This window comes from Trachemys scripta, chromosome 10 (assembly GCF_013100865.1).
Source record: "Trachemys scripta elegans isolate TJP31775 chromosome 10, CAS_Tse_1.0, whole genome shotgun sequence".
NCBI lineage: Eukaryota > Metazoa > Chordata > Testudines > Emydidae > Trachemys > Trachemys scripta.
In genome coordinates, this window is record NC_048307.1 from 14958790 (window position 1) to 14976511 (window position 17722).

At 42.7% G+C, this 17722-nt stretch overlaps 1 protein-coding gene across 2 annotated transcripts in view; it reads left to right on the forward strand.

Annotated features, from left to right (window-relative positions):
* TECPR1 (tectonin beta-propeller repeat containing 1) overlaps positions 1–17722 on the forward strand; it is a 38976-nt gene that overhangs the window by 241 nt on the left and 21013 nt on the right. Inside the window, exons 2-8 of one of the 2 annotated variants that reach the window (XM_034783723.1) lie at positions 7171–7403; positions 10256–10438; positions 10911–11033; positions 11945–12070; positions 14433–14607; positions 14707–14807; positions 17387–17488. In XM_034783723.1, the coding sequence (XP_034639614.1) occupies positions 7173–7403; positions 10256–10438; positions 10911–11033; positions 11945–12070; positions 14433–14607; positions 14707–14807; positions 17387–17488 (1041 nt within the window). In that variant the 5' untranslated portion in view covers positions 7171–7172. Of the gene's footprint in view, positions 1–7170; positions 7404–10255; positions 10439–10910; positions 11034–11944; positions 12071–14432; positions 14608–14706; positions 14808–17386; positions 17489–17722 lie in introns of those variants that run through there. The other variant, XM_034783724.1, reaches the window with a different exon arrangement.

The window sequence follows — 17722 nt, forward strand, 5'->3', positions numbered from 1 at the left end:
GGGCAGGCTGGGGAATCCATCTCCCTGTCGACTGTCCCTCCCCCCGGGAACGTCTTTCACCCTCTTCTCCAGAGCTTTCTGCGGTTCGCTTGCTAGGATGCGGCGCGGGTCGTGTCCCCCTGTGGGGCTCGCGCCCCTTGTCCTGTTTCAGTCCTTGTGCAATGCATGGCCCCTGCTGCCCCTCTGGAACGGCATGATAAACGCAGTCGCTGAAGCATTCCTAGCCTCGAAAGGGTTAATTAACAGTGGCTGTTTAACTGGTGCCAAAGAGCCTTCCTTGTATTATGCAGGTTTTATGCTGATGTCGCCAGACAAACAGGAAGGCACCAAAAAAAAAAAAAAAAAAAAAATCCTGGGCCGTGGCACTAGGGTCATGCTGGGGCATTTGTTTTTGTTTTGCAAAGGGGGCTTTGAATAGCTGCTGTATGGAGCTTATGGTGACATCTGAAAACGTGAGAATTGCTGCAGCATATAACAAACTGCCCTCTTTGCTATGAAGCTCTCCTGTATGGCACCATTTCTGGTAAAAGAGCCCTGTGCCCCCCTGTGGCTCCCCCCATAGTACAACCCTAGTTATCATGAAGAGGGCATTTTGCACTCAGGTGGAACAGCACTTCATGGCCTACATATTTGTCAGGGGATGTGACCAGCCCCTGGGAGGAATATAGAGTGAACTTGGGGCTAGATAAACAGACTTTACACTGCCTGTGAAATGTTCCTGATAAACAGCTGCTTTATTTCCACCCCACAGTCAGCTGCCATTCAATGACAGAATTATTTTTGTATATCGTGTGTGATGTTTGTAAAGTGCTTTGAGATCTATTTGAATGAAAGGCAGTGAATGAATGGAAGACCATTATCATGGAGCCCTTTTATATTAGTCCTAGAAATACTTGCCAAGTGCCTTCATAGGGAATGAATGAGAAGCCTGTAGGTGTAAATTTTACATTGGAGCAAGAGAATGTCCATAGTGGCCCAGCCCACAGATCCATCTAAGCTGGCATCCTGCCTCCACTAGTGGCCAATGCCTGAAGAGAGAGGCTGAAAACCCCCTCTGAAGAACCCAAGTAATTTTTCAGTATTGTACACACAGATGGGGACTTTTCTCGACCCCTGTATGCCTTGTAGCAGGGCTTTTGAATGACATGTATCATTATGTTAATTTTAACCATAAATATTTATAGCTACTTCAACTATCTAGTTGTCCTAATTTGAGTGGGGAAGGAATGGATGATTTACACAGTCCTGGTCTGATTTCTCCCCCACCCCTGCATAATGGGTAACCTTTGTACCTACTGTAATGAATGACCACTGCAGCACTCAGCACCTTTGAAAACTCAGGCAGTATTTCTCTCTTTGGTGACCTGCTGCTGCAATGAATTCCACAGACTCCTAAATCCAATTCTCAAAAGTAATTTAAACTCCTAAATCACTTGTGAAAATTTTACCTGAGGTCTTTTGTTCAGTTGGCTTTACACTTGTTCATTGCCACACCCTTTATTCTCAAATAACACAGAGTAAACAGGAACTGCTCATTTTCCCTCTGTCCTTACTATCTTGAATACCTCAATCTAGTCACATCTAACTCTTCTTCCTGGTTTAAGTAGCCTTAATCATCTTTGTGATCTTTCACGGTGTACAGATCCCTTCATATTGCTAAGCTCTTTCGCTTCCTGTTTCGGAACCTTTTCAGTCTTTGTGCTATCTCTTTTAACCAGCATTGCACAGAGAGCCCTCCATATCTGGATTGATATTTGTTTGTCCTCCCTGTCTTAAGATTCCCAAGCATTCCACTAAAAACAAACAAACAAAAAACAAAAAAACTGCTGTGCTCCAGGTAGATATCTTAATTGAGTTATCCATGAGGAGTCATTTTCCCTCAGGATCCGGCAAGTTGGGAGCCTGAGATCAGTCAAGGAAATGTAAGGTTGGAAAGGACCTTCAGAGGTCGTTTAGTTCATCCCCCTGCAACGGGACCAAATATAATTAGACCACCCCTGACAGGTGTTTGTCTAACCTGTTCTTATAAACCTACAGTGATGAGGATTCCACAACCTCTCTTGGAAGCTTGTTCCAGTACTTAGCTACCTTTATGATTAGAACTTTTTTCATAATATCTATCCTCAATCTCCTTTGCTGCAGATCAAGCCAGTTGTTTCTTGTCCTACCTACAGTGGACATGGAAACATCACAATCTTTTTTAATAACAGCCTTTAACATATTTGAAGACATATCAGGTTCCCCCTCACCCCCCCCGAATCCCGCCAGTCTTTTCTCAAGACTAAACATATTCAGGGTTTTATTATTAATTATTATTATTATTATTAAACCTTCCTCATAGAATCATGTTTTCTAGAACTTCTGTTGCTCTCCTTTGGACTCCCCTCCATTTCTCCACACCTTTCTTAAAATGTGGTGCCCAAAACTGGACACCGTACTCCAGCTGAGGCCTCACCAGAGTCAAGTAGAGTAGAATAGTTACTCCCTGTGTCTTTTATATGTATATAAAAGTATTTAGATACACACACACAAGTATATGTCTTATAAAAGTAATAGCAAAAAATTTTTTAAGTACATCAGAAGCAGGAAGCCTGCTAAACAACCAGTGGGGCCACTGGACGATTGAGGTGATAAAGGAGCACTCAAGGATGATAAGGGCATTGCGGAGAAACTAAATGAATTCTTTGCATCGGTCTTCATGGCTGAGGATGTGAGGGAGATTCCCAAACCTGAGCCATTCTTTTTAGGTGACAGATCTGAGGAACTGTCCCAAATTGAAGTATCATTAGAGGAGGTTTTGGAACAAATTGATAAATTTAACAGCAATAAGTCACCAGGACCAGATGGTATTCACCCAAGAGTTCTGAAGGAACTCAAATGTGAAATTGCAGAACTACTAACTGTAGTCTGTAACCTATCATTTAAATCAGCTTTTGTACCAAATGACTGTAGGATAGCTAATGTGACGGCAATTTTTTAAAAGGGCTCCAGAGGTGATCCTGGCAATTACAGGCCTACAAGCCTGACTTCAGTACTGGGCAAACTGGTTGAAACTATAATAAAGAATAATATTCTCAGACATCTAGATAAACGTAATTTGTTGAGGAAGAGTCAACATGGTTTTAGTAAAGGGAAATCATGCCTCACCAATCTACTAGAATTCTTTGAGGGGGTCAACAAGCATGTGGACCAAGGGGATCCAGTGGATATAGTGTTCTTAGATTTTCAGAAAGCCTTTGACAAGGTCCCTCACCAAAAGCTCTTACACAAAGTAAGCTGCCACAGGATAAGAGGGAAGGTGCTCTCATGGATTGGTAACTGGTTAAAAGATAGGAAACAAAGAGTAGGTATAAATGGTCAGTTTTCAGAATGGAGAGAGGTAAATAGTGGTGTTTCCCAAGGTGTCTGTTCTGGGCCCAGTCCTATTCAACATATTCATAAATGATCTGAAAAAAGGGGTAAATAGTGAGGTGGCAAAATTTGCAGATGATACAAACTTATTAAAGATAGTTAAGACCCAGGCAAACTGCAAAGAGCTACAAAAGGCTCTCTCAAAATTTTGTGACTGGGCAACAAAAAGGCAGATGAAATTTTATGTTTATAAATGCAAAGTAATGTACATTGGAAAGCATAATCCCAACTATACATATAAAATTATGGGATCTAAATTAGCTGTTATCACTCAAGAAAGAGATCTTGGAGTCATTGTGGGTAGTTATCTGAAAACATCCACTCAATGTGCAGCAGCAGTCAAAAAACTGAACAGAATGCTGGGAATAATTAAGAAAGGGATAGATAATAGGACAGAAAATATCATGTTCCCTCTATATAAGTCCACGGTATGCCCACATCTTGAATACTGTGTGCAGATGTGATCGCCGTATCTCAAAAAAGATATATTGGAATTGGAAAAGGTTCAGAAAAGGGCAACAAAAATTATTAGGGTATGGAACGGCTTCTGTATGAGGAGAGATTAATAAGACTGGGACTTTTCAGCTTGGAAAGAGATGGCTAAGGGGAGATATGATTGAGGTCTATAAAATCATGACTGGTGTAGAGAAAGTAGATAAGAAGTAGTTGTTTACTACTTCTCATAAGACAAGATCTAGGGGTCACCAAATGAAATTAATAGGCAGCAGGTTTTAAACAAATAAAAGGAAGTATTTCTTCACACAACGCACAGTCAACCTGTGGAACTCCTTGCCAGAGGATGTTGTGAAGGCCAAAACCATTACAGGGTTCAAAAAAGAACTAGATAAATTCATGGAGGATAGATCCATCAATGGCTATTAGCCAGAATGGGCAGGAATGGTGTCCTTGAGTGACAGGGGATGGATCACTTGATGATTACCTGTTCTGTTCATTCCCTCTGGAGCACCTGGCATTGGCCACTGTCGGAAGACAGGATACTGGGCTAGATGGACCTTTGGTCTGACCCAGTAGGGCCGTTCTTATGACCTTCCTGGTATTACATCCCAGAATATTAGCCTGGTTATTTTTGCCATTCTGCTTTACTTTACAGTTAGTTATTCAAGTTTGTTGCAGGGTATTTTCTTAGTTAGAAAATGTAACTTGCACTGCAGTATTTTTCTAACACTAATTTGAAAAGGCTCCTTATCTTGGCTTTGTTCTTCCAAGGGTGCATGCAGTACACCATAGATCTGGCCTTCATCCCCATATGGTTGTTATAATGCTTCATACTTGCACAGTACCTTCCATTCAAAGAATTCTAAGCACTTAAACATTAGACACACAAGCCTCAGTGAGATAAATATTATCCCAATTTTACCTCTGGGGAAACTGAGGTGCAGAGGTGAAACAACTTGCCCAAAATAAGATGGGAGGTTTGTTACACATCTTCTATTCCCTAGTGCTGCACCTTAAACACAAGATTATCCTTCTTTCTGTTTTATGTTATCTAAGTACTTCTATGGCCCTCATCACTGCAGCTTCTCTGAACGTCTCCAGCTCACAACAAATAGTAGTGATGATGGGCTACAACCAGAGAGGGAGGTCTGGGCTCAGATTAAGATCCCCAACAAGACAGGTCAGCGTATGTATGAAGATGCCACACCTGGGTTGATGTACATCTGTACTTGGGGTCTGTACCAGTGCAGCTATTCTTGCAAAAGTTAGGCATAATCTAAAACATAGAGAGGGCCTCTCTAGCAGCAGGGCAACCTCTTGGACTCAGTTGGAGTTGTGCTGCTGTAACTAACAGGAGAACTTTGCCCTTCATCTCTTCTCCCTTGGGTGACACATGTTTGTCTCTATTCTGTGCAACTTTATGCCCCGGTTAGAAACAATGGAGTGGTACTAGTCAGCATGTCTCCATCACTATTAGTTACGGGTCAGAAGGCGAGCAGGATAGTTTCCTTAGGCTCCTGTGAGAGCAAAGCTGCCCTTTCACAGACAAAGAAACAATGGTGTGTGCTGCTTCCAAGCAGTGCTTCCCCTTTTCCTCTCCTTGTTTTGGGCTTTGCACAATAGGAAAAAAAATTGGGTTGGAAGTCCCTATAGGTGAATCCCACTTTTCCCATGGAACAAGTGGCTCTGAGCTCTCTCCACCGTTTCTCCAGGGGTGAGGGATGCAACATCCCCACAGAAAGAAGTCTTTATTCTTCTTGAAACAAACTTAGTGCTGGCCTGTTTGAATTCCATGTAGGACTGCAAACAGGTGCCACCCCAGGACACCCTGCCCATGGCCTGGGGAGGTCTACTGGGCACCCTGCCTCAGTTTCCCTCCAAATTCACAGAATAATCCAGTCACAACCATAGCCTTTGAAACAATATTCTCCTGACCTGGAGTCTAACTTATTAAATGTCATTCAGCTTCTCAAAAGGGCCCCTTTCTGCTCACCCCTCAGGTTGAGGGTCTCTCAGTCCTCCTTCTTGGGACTGTTTTCAGTCCTGGCCTGTAGGCTCTCTGCTCAGGTTTAGGTATTCACAGCCCACACCTGGGTTTGGATCCTCTTTTGAGTTTCCCACCCAGTCAACTAATCAGTCTCTTGCTTCTCCCAGGTGAGTGTAATAACCCCAAACACCTGTCTGTGTTGGCTAGGAGCAACAGGAGCCACTCACTCTACAAAGCTCCTGGTCACAGGTCCTTAAAGAAACAGTGTTCTGGGATAGCCCTAGACCTTCCCTTTCCCCAACACTAACTGCTCTTGGGATCATTTTCCTCTCTTCCAGTGATGGCTTCATTTTTCTTCCCTGGACACGTGGAACAGGGTAACTACATTATTTGGCCTTAAAGGACCAGTATCCATTACAAGGACAAAAGGCCTGCCTCCTCAATTGAGAGAGGGGCCACAGAGCCCAGGAAACAAGAGTCTGTGGGACAGCAAATGATCAACCAGGATTTTGGGGAGGGGTAGTCAGAGGTTCAAAATGTAGGGGACTGGACTAGATGACCTCTTGAGGTCCCTTCCAGTCCTACACTTCTATGATTCTATGGGGGAACTCTGGATCACCCAGCAGAGACCCTGGACAGCCCCTACTGCTCCATGGAGGCTCCAGAGGAACTCTGCCTAGAGACAAGTAGGGACTGAAAGTAAGCAACACAGTTGCAGAGAATCTCCCCGTATAGCGTCCTCTTCCTGAATTGATGGAGTCCATCTCGGCCAGTGCCAGGAGGAGATTGATGAGGAGTTCCTGTGACTTTGTGGGCTCCTGGACACTGAGTGCATAAAGCTCAGGAGAGTGAAATCTTCTCTTTAGCCAGAGAGCACGAGCAACACAAACTCCACCATGCTGCTTAGTCAATGTGCCTTAGCCCAGTCCTGGAGGTCCCTCTTCTGGGGTGAGAGCAGTTCAGGCCCCATGTATCCATCCAACCTTTGGCTTCTCTTCTTAGCCTGAGATTGTTGCTGCTAATTGTATTGGAAGGGTTTGCAATGTAGATTCCAGTTGGTATCCCCTGGGCTGGGATTTCCAAAGGAGCCTAAGGTAGTTAGGTACCCAACTCTCATTAAAAGGTGATGGGATTTGGATGGATGAATCCCCTAAGCTCCTTTGAAAATATCATCCTTTGTTCTCAAGTTTAGTATCATTGGAGAGGGGCTCACAGTATTCAGTTCAGTTTCTGGGTCTGTTTGGGCTGGGAGTAGGGTTTGAACCCATCTCTTAAAAATCAGCCTCTACATTGATACCTCTTTCTTTGCCTTTCAGCTATGGCTATGCCAAACTCCCTCTTGTGGGCAGTTGATATCTTTGGGAGGGTTTACACTCTTTCTACAGCTGGCCAGTACTGGGAGCTCTGTAAAGACAGACAGCTGGAATTCAAACGAGTCTCTGCTGTCAAACAGTGCTGCTGGGGAATAGCTTGTGATCACCAGGTATATGCCTACGTATTCTCAAGTGATGTTCCAATCCGATTCCAGGAAGAAACTTATGAGAATCAGGTATGTAAAGTCATGAGCACATCTGTCAAACTTGCCATGTGGTCTTCAGAGAGGGCTGGCAGTGAGAAATGTGGTTACTTGTCCAGACTGATCTGTTGTCCAGTAGTAAGGTTGTTTGTTGTGTAATGTGTAAATATAAGAACAGACAAGAGAAACCTCATATTTGGGGTTCAAAGTGAATGTGGCAGCTAGGGAAGGAATTCCTAGCTTCGGGTGGAGTTCTCCCTTCTCTGGGTACTGTGAACCATCCCGAGGATTCAGGGATTGTATTTATTTATTTATTCATTTATTTTAATCCATGCCGTGTATTTCTGAAGAGCAGATCCTAAATGTCCCCGTAAATCCTTCCTCTTTCTTCCCCTTGCAAATAGCGTCCTCTTGAGCACCAGTCATCTCAGGTGGGGTCATTAAGTCTGATGTTTTGCTTCCATCAGTTAGCAATACCTGTTCCCTTATGAAAAAGTCACATGGAACTTAACAGCAACAAAGCCTATAGAGTTATTTAGAAAAGGTTTAAAAAAATTCCCCAGGTACAATTTCCCATTAAAATCTACTATGTCTTTTAAAAAAAACCCGTAGAAATGTCATTGTCACATTCTATGGGGCTTCTCTGTAACACATGCTTCGACAGAATGCATTCATAAATTGCTTTTCTTAAAAAAAAAAAACAAAAAAACAAAAAAAAAAAAAAAAACCCCCCCCCCCCCCCAAAACCCACCTCTCATGTATTTGGTAAAGTCATTCTAGAGCTACGATCAAATGATTTTTTTTTTCTTGTTTCTCTTGCTTTCTAAGGGATCACTAGATAAATGTAGTATAGAGTGCTGTGTTTTTATTTAAGCAGGGGAAGGCATATTTTCCCGACCTTTTTATATTTTGTCTAACATTGATATAATTATGCACTGTGTTTTTAGAACATTCCTCCTTTTTATGAAAACATTTTAAATGATCTTCGTTAAATATGCGTTATCTGGGTTGTAAATTGTAAATTCTTCCCTTTGTTTGGTCTAAAGCATGAAAAATAGAAATCGGAGATGTGAACAAACTAAAAAAGTCATAGCTATCAGACCTTGAATAGTGGATAAAGAATGTGCAAAGAAGTTTAGCCTAATAATATTGTATACAGTATAACCAATATTGAAACATCTTGAATCATTTACGATCTTTGCACATAAGAGGTCTTACACCAGACAAGGGAGTGGCTGTGGACTAGCCCAATGTGACTGAGGAAGAGCTAGTTGGGTAAAACTTCGTAGCAATTTTATTTGATTAAGGTTCTTTGTTATGGGTTTTTTCTTTTTTTCTTTTTCTTTTTTTTAAGCACTGGGCTGTGTGTGGTCCTTTAAAAAAGTTGTTGTTATTATGTAAGTGAACTTGGGCAGGTTTGACAGCATTGGAAACCAAAGTCAATCAATGTAGAGAGCAACGTGGCAGGTCAGCTTCTAACCTAGGGGGACACCTCTAAGGATCAATCAAAAGTATGTGAATGTCCCCACCTACAGATCAAAACCTGGAATTGTTGTTGTTACCATAGAAACCCACAGTTTAGTGCCCTTTCTTATGCTGCATCGAATGCTGTGCCAAGCCCATGCAACATTATTTATAGTTGAATTCAGTTCAGTCTAAGACATCTATGGTAGGGGATCACAGTGGAATTTCCAAAGGGGTCCGCACCTCCATTTGAAATTTTTTTGGCGTCTGCAGATGAAAAACATTTGAAAATCACTGGTTTATTTCAATAGGGGAACTGGTGTAAGCTATAACAGCAATTCTTTTGCTGGTATTAGCTGTATCTCCACTAGGAGGGTTTACTGGTATAGGAATACTGGCAAACCCTTTCTAGGGTAGACAGAGCCTTAGGGTATGTCTATACTTCAATTAAAAACCCGCAGCTGGACCATGCCAGCCGACTCGGGCTAAGGGGCTGTTTAACTGTGGTGTAGATGTTTGGGCTCGGGCTGGAGCCCAGATGCTACGACTCTGCAAGATGGGATGGTCCCAGAGCTCTGACTCCAACCCAAGCCCAAACATCTGCACCACAGTTAAACAGTCCCTTAGCCCGAATCAGCTGGCACAGTCCAACTGCGGGTTTTTAATTGAAATATAGACATACCCTGAGTCACCTTTCCATTAGGAATTGGACTACGGCCCCTAAATCCATGGCCACTGGTCACTTGATAGCTGTCTGATGTGGTGGCTTTCATTGGCTACCACCCTGGGCTGAACTTGGACCAGTACACTAGAAATTAAATGCTGCAGACAGTCCTGCAATCAGTAATGCTTTCTAATATATGAATGGGAACACTTGATGGTGCGTCTCATTGTTTATTATTCCATGATCTTTGGTAATAGACTGAACAATTTAATGTCCTCAATTAGAATGACACCCACCACATGTTTGTTAAAATGAAGTAACTTTCCCCTTAGCATTATGCAGTCTAGTTGTAGCCATGTCAGTCCCAGGATATTAGACAGACAAGGAGGGTGAGGTAATATCTTTTATTGGACCAGTTTCTGAAGGTGAGAAAGACAAGCCTGAAGAAGAGCTCTATGTAAGCTCGAAAGCTTGTCTCTCTGACCAACAAAAGTTGGTCCAGTAAAAGAAATGACCTCACCCACCTTGTCCTCCTTAGTATTGGCATTAAAGGAAGGATACACTCTTTAAAGCCAGTAGCTGGTATCTGAAGGATGCTCCCTCCAAAGATATTAGCCGATAGCCAGTGTTTAGATGCCTTCTTGTTTCCCCAGTGGATCTTTTGAGGTGTGGAACATCTCCAAGGCCCCATCTGTGACCTAACAAGGTTACATGACCTTACAGACCTGACCTGTGTAATTTTTCTCCTTTCTGGCAGCGTTGGAATCCGGTTGGTGGCTTTTGTGAGAAATTAATGCCCAGTGATCGCTGGCAATGGAGTGACGTGAGCGGGCTAAAACATCAGCAGCTTGACAGTTTCACGCTGCCATCACCGCACTGGGAGTGGGAGTCTGACTGGTACGTGGATGAAAATATTGGAGGGGAACCAACAGAGAAAGGGGTAGGTGAACAATACCGGCAAGAGATCCATTCTGGGAATCCACTCTGTAAAAGTAAAGGCATCTCCCATCTTCCCACAGCTGCTTCTTGCTGGGAATGGAGATCGCTATAGTATAGTGCTGGAGGCATCTTTTCCTAGGGCTATTGAAACCAAAGGGAGTCTTTCTGTTAACTTCAACAGGCTTTGTATCCAGCCCTGAAATGATAGCTATTGGATGCTGTTATTTACTATAACATCTTTATTATAATAAAAATAAAATGCTTTTCTATATCTTATTTGTCCTGTATGTATTGCGCAGAGGAGTTGAGATGTAGTTCATTAATGTCTATAGAGTTAGGAGATAAAAGCCCCTATGCATATGCAAAGTAATTTGTATTATGTTTGTAGGCGTGATCCTTGTGAAGAATTGTTCTGAGTTATTTAATGTAGCCATCTGCTCGCAATCTTTATGAAAGGAACTCTCTGTTTTTAGGGTTGGACGTATGCCATTGACTTCCCAGCTACCTACGCAAAGGATAAGAAATGGAATTCCTGTGTCCGACGTAGGAGGTGGATCAGATACAGGAGATACAAATCACGAGACACTTGGGCAAAGGTCTCTTTCTGTGTTTGTTTGTTTTATTTATTAGCTCAAGTGGTATATGAAAGAAGTGATGGCATGAGAGTGGGGAAGTTTGCATTGCTGTCACTGCGGTTTGTGCTGTCTGCAAAGACAGGACCTTGGACTCTGCAGCTGCCGATCTAGCACCTCTCTCACCTCTTACAAATTCAAGGCTGGAATTTTTCAAAGGAGCATAAGGAAATTAGGTGCCCAAATCCCATTGAAATTCAGTGGGATTTATTTTAGGTGCCTTTCAAAATTTCCACCATAGCTTTGAATTTTTTTTTCGTTTCTAACATAAAGAGCTTCAGCCCAGCCCTCAGATCTTTGTCATGTGTTGATTTACAATCTTGTGTATAGAGGCATAGGCAGGGAGAGGAATTCTGATCACTTGTCCACAGGCAGCTAATGCTACGTGATGAAAAACCCTGCTCCATTTTCAATAGGATTTTTCCCGGTGTCAGTCCACTAGCTGTCTGCATTACAGACACATGTGATTGCTGTTTGCATGCACTAATGAGAGCACATGCAAAAACATAGAGGATTTATTTTAGTGACTGTAATGCTTGTCCAAGATGCTGGATTGACCGGTGTGGGAGCAAAAGTCTAGGCTTTACATAAGAACAGTTATAGCCCCGGCAGCAAGAGTGCAGGCTTCTTCCATGCTGCTCCACAAATGTGGCCCCACCCTGTCTGAAGGAGCAGCCATGAGTGAGAGAGGGAGTCCATCCTCCATGCCTAGCCATTTGGCATCTAGGTGGTGGCTTTGTGATGCAAAGATTTGTCTGCTAGAAAATGAGATAAGCCCCTCCTATCCCAGTGCACCAAATAGCCAGCAGGTATACGTGGGGTCAGGTCTCCTTCTACTTCAGCTCTCTAAATTTTTCTTGCTCTCTTTGCTTTAGATAACATCCCATGATGATCCTAAACAGTTGCCAGATCCTTTCAACGATATCTCCATTGGAGGATGGGAAATCACTGACGAGCCCATGGGCCGGTTATCAGTCTGGGCAGTGTCCTTACAAGGAAGGGTATAACTCTTTTTTTTTGTGTGTATTCCTTATCTGCAGTGGTTTTGTAGCCATGTTGGTCCCAGGGTATTAGAGAGACAAGGTGGATGAGGTAATATCTTTTATTGGGCCAACTTCTATTGGTGAGATAGACAAGCTTTGGAGCTACACAGAGCTCTTCTTCAGGGCTGGGAAAGGTACTCTGGGTGTCACAACTAAATACAAGGTGGAACAGAGAGTTTAGCATAAGTAGTTAACACATATTCTAAGAGACCATTCAAGGTGAAGTTGCCCATTAAAACCTCTGTCATCAGACAAAAAGAGGATGCTAGTGGGTTACAGGTGGTTGTACTGGGGCATAAATCCAGAGTATTTATTAAGACCATGATTTTTAGTGTCTAGCAAGTTATGAATTTGAGCCCCCAGATTCGTCTTTTGAAGGTGTTGTGCAGGTTTCCATTGAGGACGAGGACTGAGAGGTCAGATATGGAGTGATCATTTTGTGAAAAATGTTCACCCTTTGCTGGTGTTTGGTGTTTTTTTTTCTTTTATCATTTTTCTGTGAGAGTTCATTTGAGAGCATAGTGATTGTTTGGTTTTACCCATCTAGTTGTTATTGGGCCATTTAGTGCATTGGATGAGGTACACCACATATGACAGACATGTGAAGGACCCAAGTATCTTGGAAGGCGTGTTGCAGGTAGGTATTTATCATCGTAGCAGTGGAGATACACCTGCAGGTTTTGCATATGTTGCTATGGTAAGGATCGGGTGCCACTTTGAGTTGGTGGGTCCTGATCTGTGGGAAGCTTGTTTCTGATTATGAGGTTGCGGGGATGGGGGGAGATATTTGAAGGCCAGATCACAATTGACTAGGTGGCTGTGAATCTCAGTGGTTAAACCCAGACAGACGTTCTGCAAGCTAAAGCATTGCCTTCATACGCTGGTCCGGATATTTGCTGTTTGACCTGGCTGACAGGGAACATGGAAATAAAACCCTTTCTGTGATAGGCTGTTGATTGATGCTGCTTTATATCAAAATAGAGAGGGAGAGTTTAGAGGTGCTGTGTCATGGGTGAGTGCTTCTTCGGTGTGGAAAAATGAACCCATAGAAAGGATCCAATTTTGTTTAACATTTTTTTGCATTGAATAGGGAAAGGGAAAAGTTCAGCTGAGCTGAGCTGGCAGTAAGGTAGTCTTGGAATCCAGCCCTGACAAGGTTTTACTTTATATGTATAATACTAAATGCTAAAAAAAAAAGTATGCATCTCACATTGCTTTCTTAGCCCCACAATGAAGTCTTTCTTATCCTTCCTCATGCTGTAAGGATTTCCATCCTTCCCTCTTAGGCACATGTCTTAGCTGTCATCCTCCTAGCCATGGTCTATCCCTGACTTGTGTCTTAACAGGTCTAGAAGTAACTTTTTAGATTTTTGAAATGTAGTCTAGTGGCTATAACAAATACTCACTCCTAGGGTCTACTCTCATTTTGCCACTGGCTGGCTGTGTAGCATTGGGCAAGTCACTTAAAAATCTCCCTGTGTCTCAGTTTCCCCATGTGGAAATTATAGCTCTCTGCATTGTAGGCTTATTTAATTAAACATTAAAGTGCTTTGGGTTCCCCAAGTGGAAGTCCTGCCAAAGCAAAATGTTAATAAATGTGGGGCTGTAGTGCTCACTGTCCGCCACAAGGAGAGCATATCAACTTAAGAATGCTCTGTGCTCTCTCCATATTGAACCTTCCCACCAAGCTCTCTCAAAAATAAGGTCGAGAAACACATGTGTGAGAGACTAGGACTGGCAAGCACAAAACCCTTAAAGTGGCATGTTCTCTCTGCTGCGTGTAAATGTTGGGCTGGACACCATCAAAAGTTATGAAAGCGGTGAGGTATTGGCCCTTATACAAATGGTGTCTGTCTAAATGGATAGCTCGTTACAGTTAATGCCAGATCATGACATTTTATCTACAGCAGTAACCTGGGTGTGTGAATGCTCTGTATTTTCCTAAGGAAGAAGGATTCTTGGCATACAGTTCAATGGTTCTAAGTTTATTTAACGTGCCTTGAATCATATTTAATTGCTCCGAATGTTGAAAAACACACAGATCGTGTGGCAAGAGATCATGGGCCTGACCAAATTGGCTTGCATCATAAAACCTAGTCTATAGAAAAGCCTCCTCCCTTGATATATAGGGAAGTGGTCTGCAGTTGTATAATTTACTCAACTAATGCCACTTAAAGGTGAGAGTTCAAATGCTATAAAAGGAGACTTGGCTAGAGAAGAATGGTTCTCTCCTTTCTGTCAGGCTGCCCATATGTTTGCCTGAAAGGTTCTGATTGTTTTTATTAGGGTGGCATTTTTCTAAGGCTTTTGTCTGTCCTAGGTATGGTATAGAGAAGACGTTTGCCACCACAATCCAGAAGGCTCCTCGTGGTCCTTAATAGCCACCCCTGGAGAAGCAGTACAGATCAGCTGTGGACCATATGACCTCCTGTGGGCAACACTTTGGGAGGGGCAAACTATTGTGAGAGAAGGGATTGATAGAAATAACCCTCAAGGTAAAACCCTGTCATGCCATGCAGGAAAGTTGCTTTGATTTGTAGAGAACTTAACGAGAGTCTAATGAACAGTGATTCCTTGTTTTGTTTATTTGTCAGGAATTTCTTGGACAATTGTGGAACCCCCAAGCTCTGAAAATGGGATCCTGCACGTCTCTGTGGGTGTAAACGTGGTGTGGGCGGTTACTAAAGACAGAAAAGTAAGAGGCCTTGAGCTACATTTCTGGTTCTCTTCTCTGTATGTTTACAGTATGTTGCTCTTCTGTGCAAACTTATGAAATGTCAGGGATTTGGGATCTCTTGCCCCCTTTGCTGGGTAAGTTCCAGTGCCCCAAAATTGCAGGAGTGCTCTATGGCTCTTAGTGACTGAACCACCAAGAGGCATAGGGGTGTGGGGTGTCTACGAGAAGGCTGCTAAGCCACTCTCCCAGAACAGAAATGGGTTCCAGCTCGACAGCACGCTGCTGTCAGTTTGGGATAATGCTATAGACAATGGGCCAAACTCAAGTCAAGCAGCAGCAAATGAGTGTAAGAGGAAGTTTCACAACCCTATGCTGGGGCGCCTTTACAGCTGCTCAGTGGTGGTTGTCGTGTATTACATCTGAATGTAGCCAGTAGAGTGGTATGTAGCGATAATGGGGATATGAAAAGAAACTGGTGGCAAGGAGCAAGGCACGGTATGGAATTCGCAGTGAAGAATACAGAAGGGCCTAGAATGAGAGATGTACAGCCATTTCCCCCGCTATGGTGTTTGAGCGCCCTGGGAAGAGTGAAAACTGCTTATTTCACACAGGCATCTTGATCATTTCTAGCTGATGATCACTGGTGCTGATTCAAAGGTCAGAAATATGTACCAGTCCCAAAACCAAAATGCCTTTTCACCAAAGAGTTTATAGCCCCAGCACACTATGAAATAGGCAAGTTCGGTAGTCAGAATAGTTAAAGCATTAGTCTCTAGCCCCGGGTGACAAAGTCTACTGTGTATTTCTACACCGGGTGATTATTAAAATAGTTGACCTTCTAAAGGTCACCAATCCCTCAATCTAGCAGTGCTTTCGGTTACTGATCCAGGACAGAATATAGCAAATTCCACCTATGGGAACAAGATAATATTCAGTCCCTGCTTTATACTTTATAACAAAACAAAACAAAAATTATGGTTCAATCTTGGCTTCTTACCTAGGATGCTCATGTATGTGCATGTGTTTGCTCATTGTGTTTACAACTTCAAGTCTTTGTGCAACATCCCAGATAGTCTATTGTTCTGATGACAATATACCCCCTTTACCTACATCATACTACATGGCTGATTAATAACAAATATCTGCTGTACTTGGGGAAAAAAAATCACTGATTCTAAGCACTAACAGAGTGTAATTATCCCAGGTTGTTACTGCGAATTAGTAGTTTCCAGGGTTTATTGATAACTTTATTGAAGTTAAATAATAAACATGAGGTCCCTTATTAGTATCAATAGCATGTATAGCTTAAGGCTTGTCTACACAGGGACATGATACCGGTATAATATAGGGGGTGAATTTAAAGCTCTGTAGTATAGCTCCCTGTGTAAGCACTCTTAGTCCAATATGAGTGTCCCTTTTCCAGTTTAGTTTATGTTGCTTTGGAAGTGGTTTAAATTAAGACGCAAGAAGTTGGTCTTTTTCTGGAATCAGAACCTTCAGACATAGTTATATTGGTATATTTAAACTTCTATAGCTATACTAATGTAACTGGAAAAATTTCCCCTGTAGACAACCTTTTAGATGGTTTTTTATTTGGTAAAGAATGAGATAGAACCAAGCTAATCTATTAGGAGATTAAATACATGGTATGTTTTGATTTTTTTTAAATAATCCAACCACTAATTTAACAAACAACTTCCAAAGTAAACACAGCCTATTCTGTTAGATTTAATATAATAAAATGTCTAAAGCCCTTGAAAAGCTTGGGGAAGTGACTTGGAGGCAGAAGCACTAGTTACAGTTGATATATAAATAATGAATTTTCCCATGCACCAGAGAAACTCTCATTCTCAGGGGACGAGATGGGGAACTGTCTGGCTCATGCTTGTCAGCTATTTGCTCTCTAACTTCTGAGAGAAGTTCTCTTTACAGAAACTATGGAACTGCCTCTCATTTACACCATCTTGGCACTGTAAGGGGCCTTAAAGTGGGTGTGTGTTACATTTCCTCCCAACGTAAGGCCTGTTTGCACTGCCAGAATGGTGTAAAGGGGCCATAGTGCAAATGAGAATCTGATCCTTCTCCCTCATTCCTAGAGCAGCTCTTTAATATTGAAGTTAACCTAGTGTATTAGGAACTTTTGAAAGAGTTAGCTAGTATTTTGAAAAGAACCTAAGGGGTTAGGAACCCAACTGCCAATAGGATTTTAGGCACCTAACTCTCTTAGGTCCCTTTTCAGGCTAGGATTGTCAAAGCTATTCTGGATAACTGCCATGTCTGAGGTGTGTGCCATTGTATGCTGTGCTGCCCCGAGGGAGGTGAAAGTGCAGCCTTGGGAGTTTGGAATTCTATTCCCCACTCTGCCACTGACTTGCTGTATCACCTTAGGCAAGTCTCTTAATGGCTCAGTCTTGTAGATGCTTTGGAAGCCTCAGACCAAAGCCACTGCTGAAATATTATTGGTTGCTCAAGGCCACGTGGCAATGGCAAAACTGAGAATGAGACGCAGGAGCCCTGACTCCCAGCCACGGCTTTAACCATTTAACTGTCTCCCTGCTAGTACAGTAGTTCAAAACTTGGATTTTAACTTGTGACAGGTGTGGTTCAGAAGAGGTGTGAACTCGCACAATCCATGTGGCACCAGCTGGATTGAAATGGTTGGAGAAATGATGATGGTAAACGTAGGCTTAAATGACCAGGTAAGGCAGTGGAACACCAATTGTGTGAACACATGAGCATGTTTAGCCTCCTTCCGTATGATCACTGTTCAACCTTGCGGTCGTAATACACTCAGGGGATGCCGGGATGTTCAGTCCAACAAGGGGCCCAATTGCCTGAACTGCCAAAAGCCACATGAGGTACATTGCGAGAACATTCAGCAAACCTACCTCTTATCTGATACACTTGAGTACAAAACCCCCCATCCCGCAATC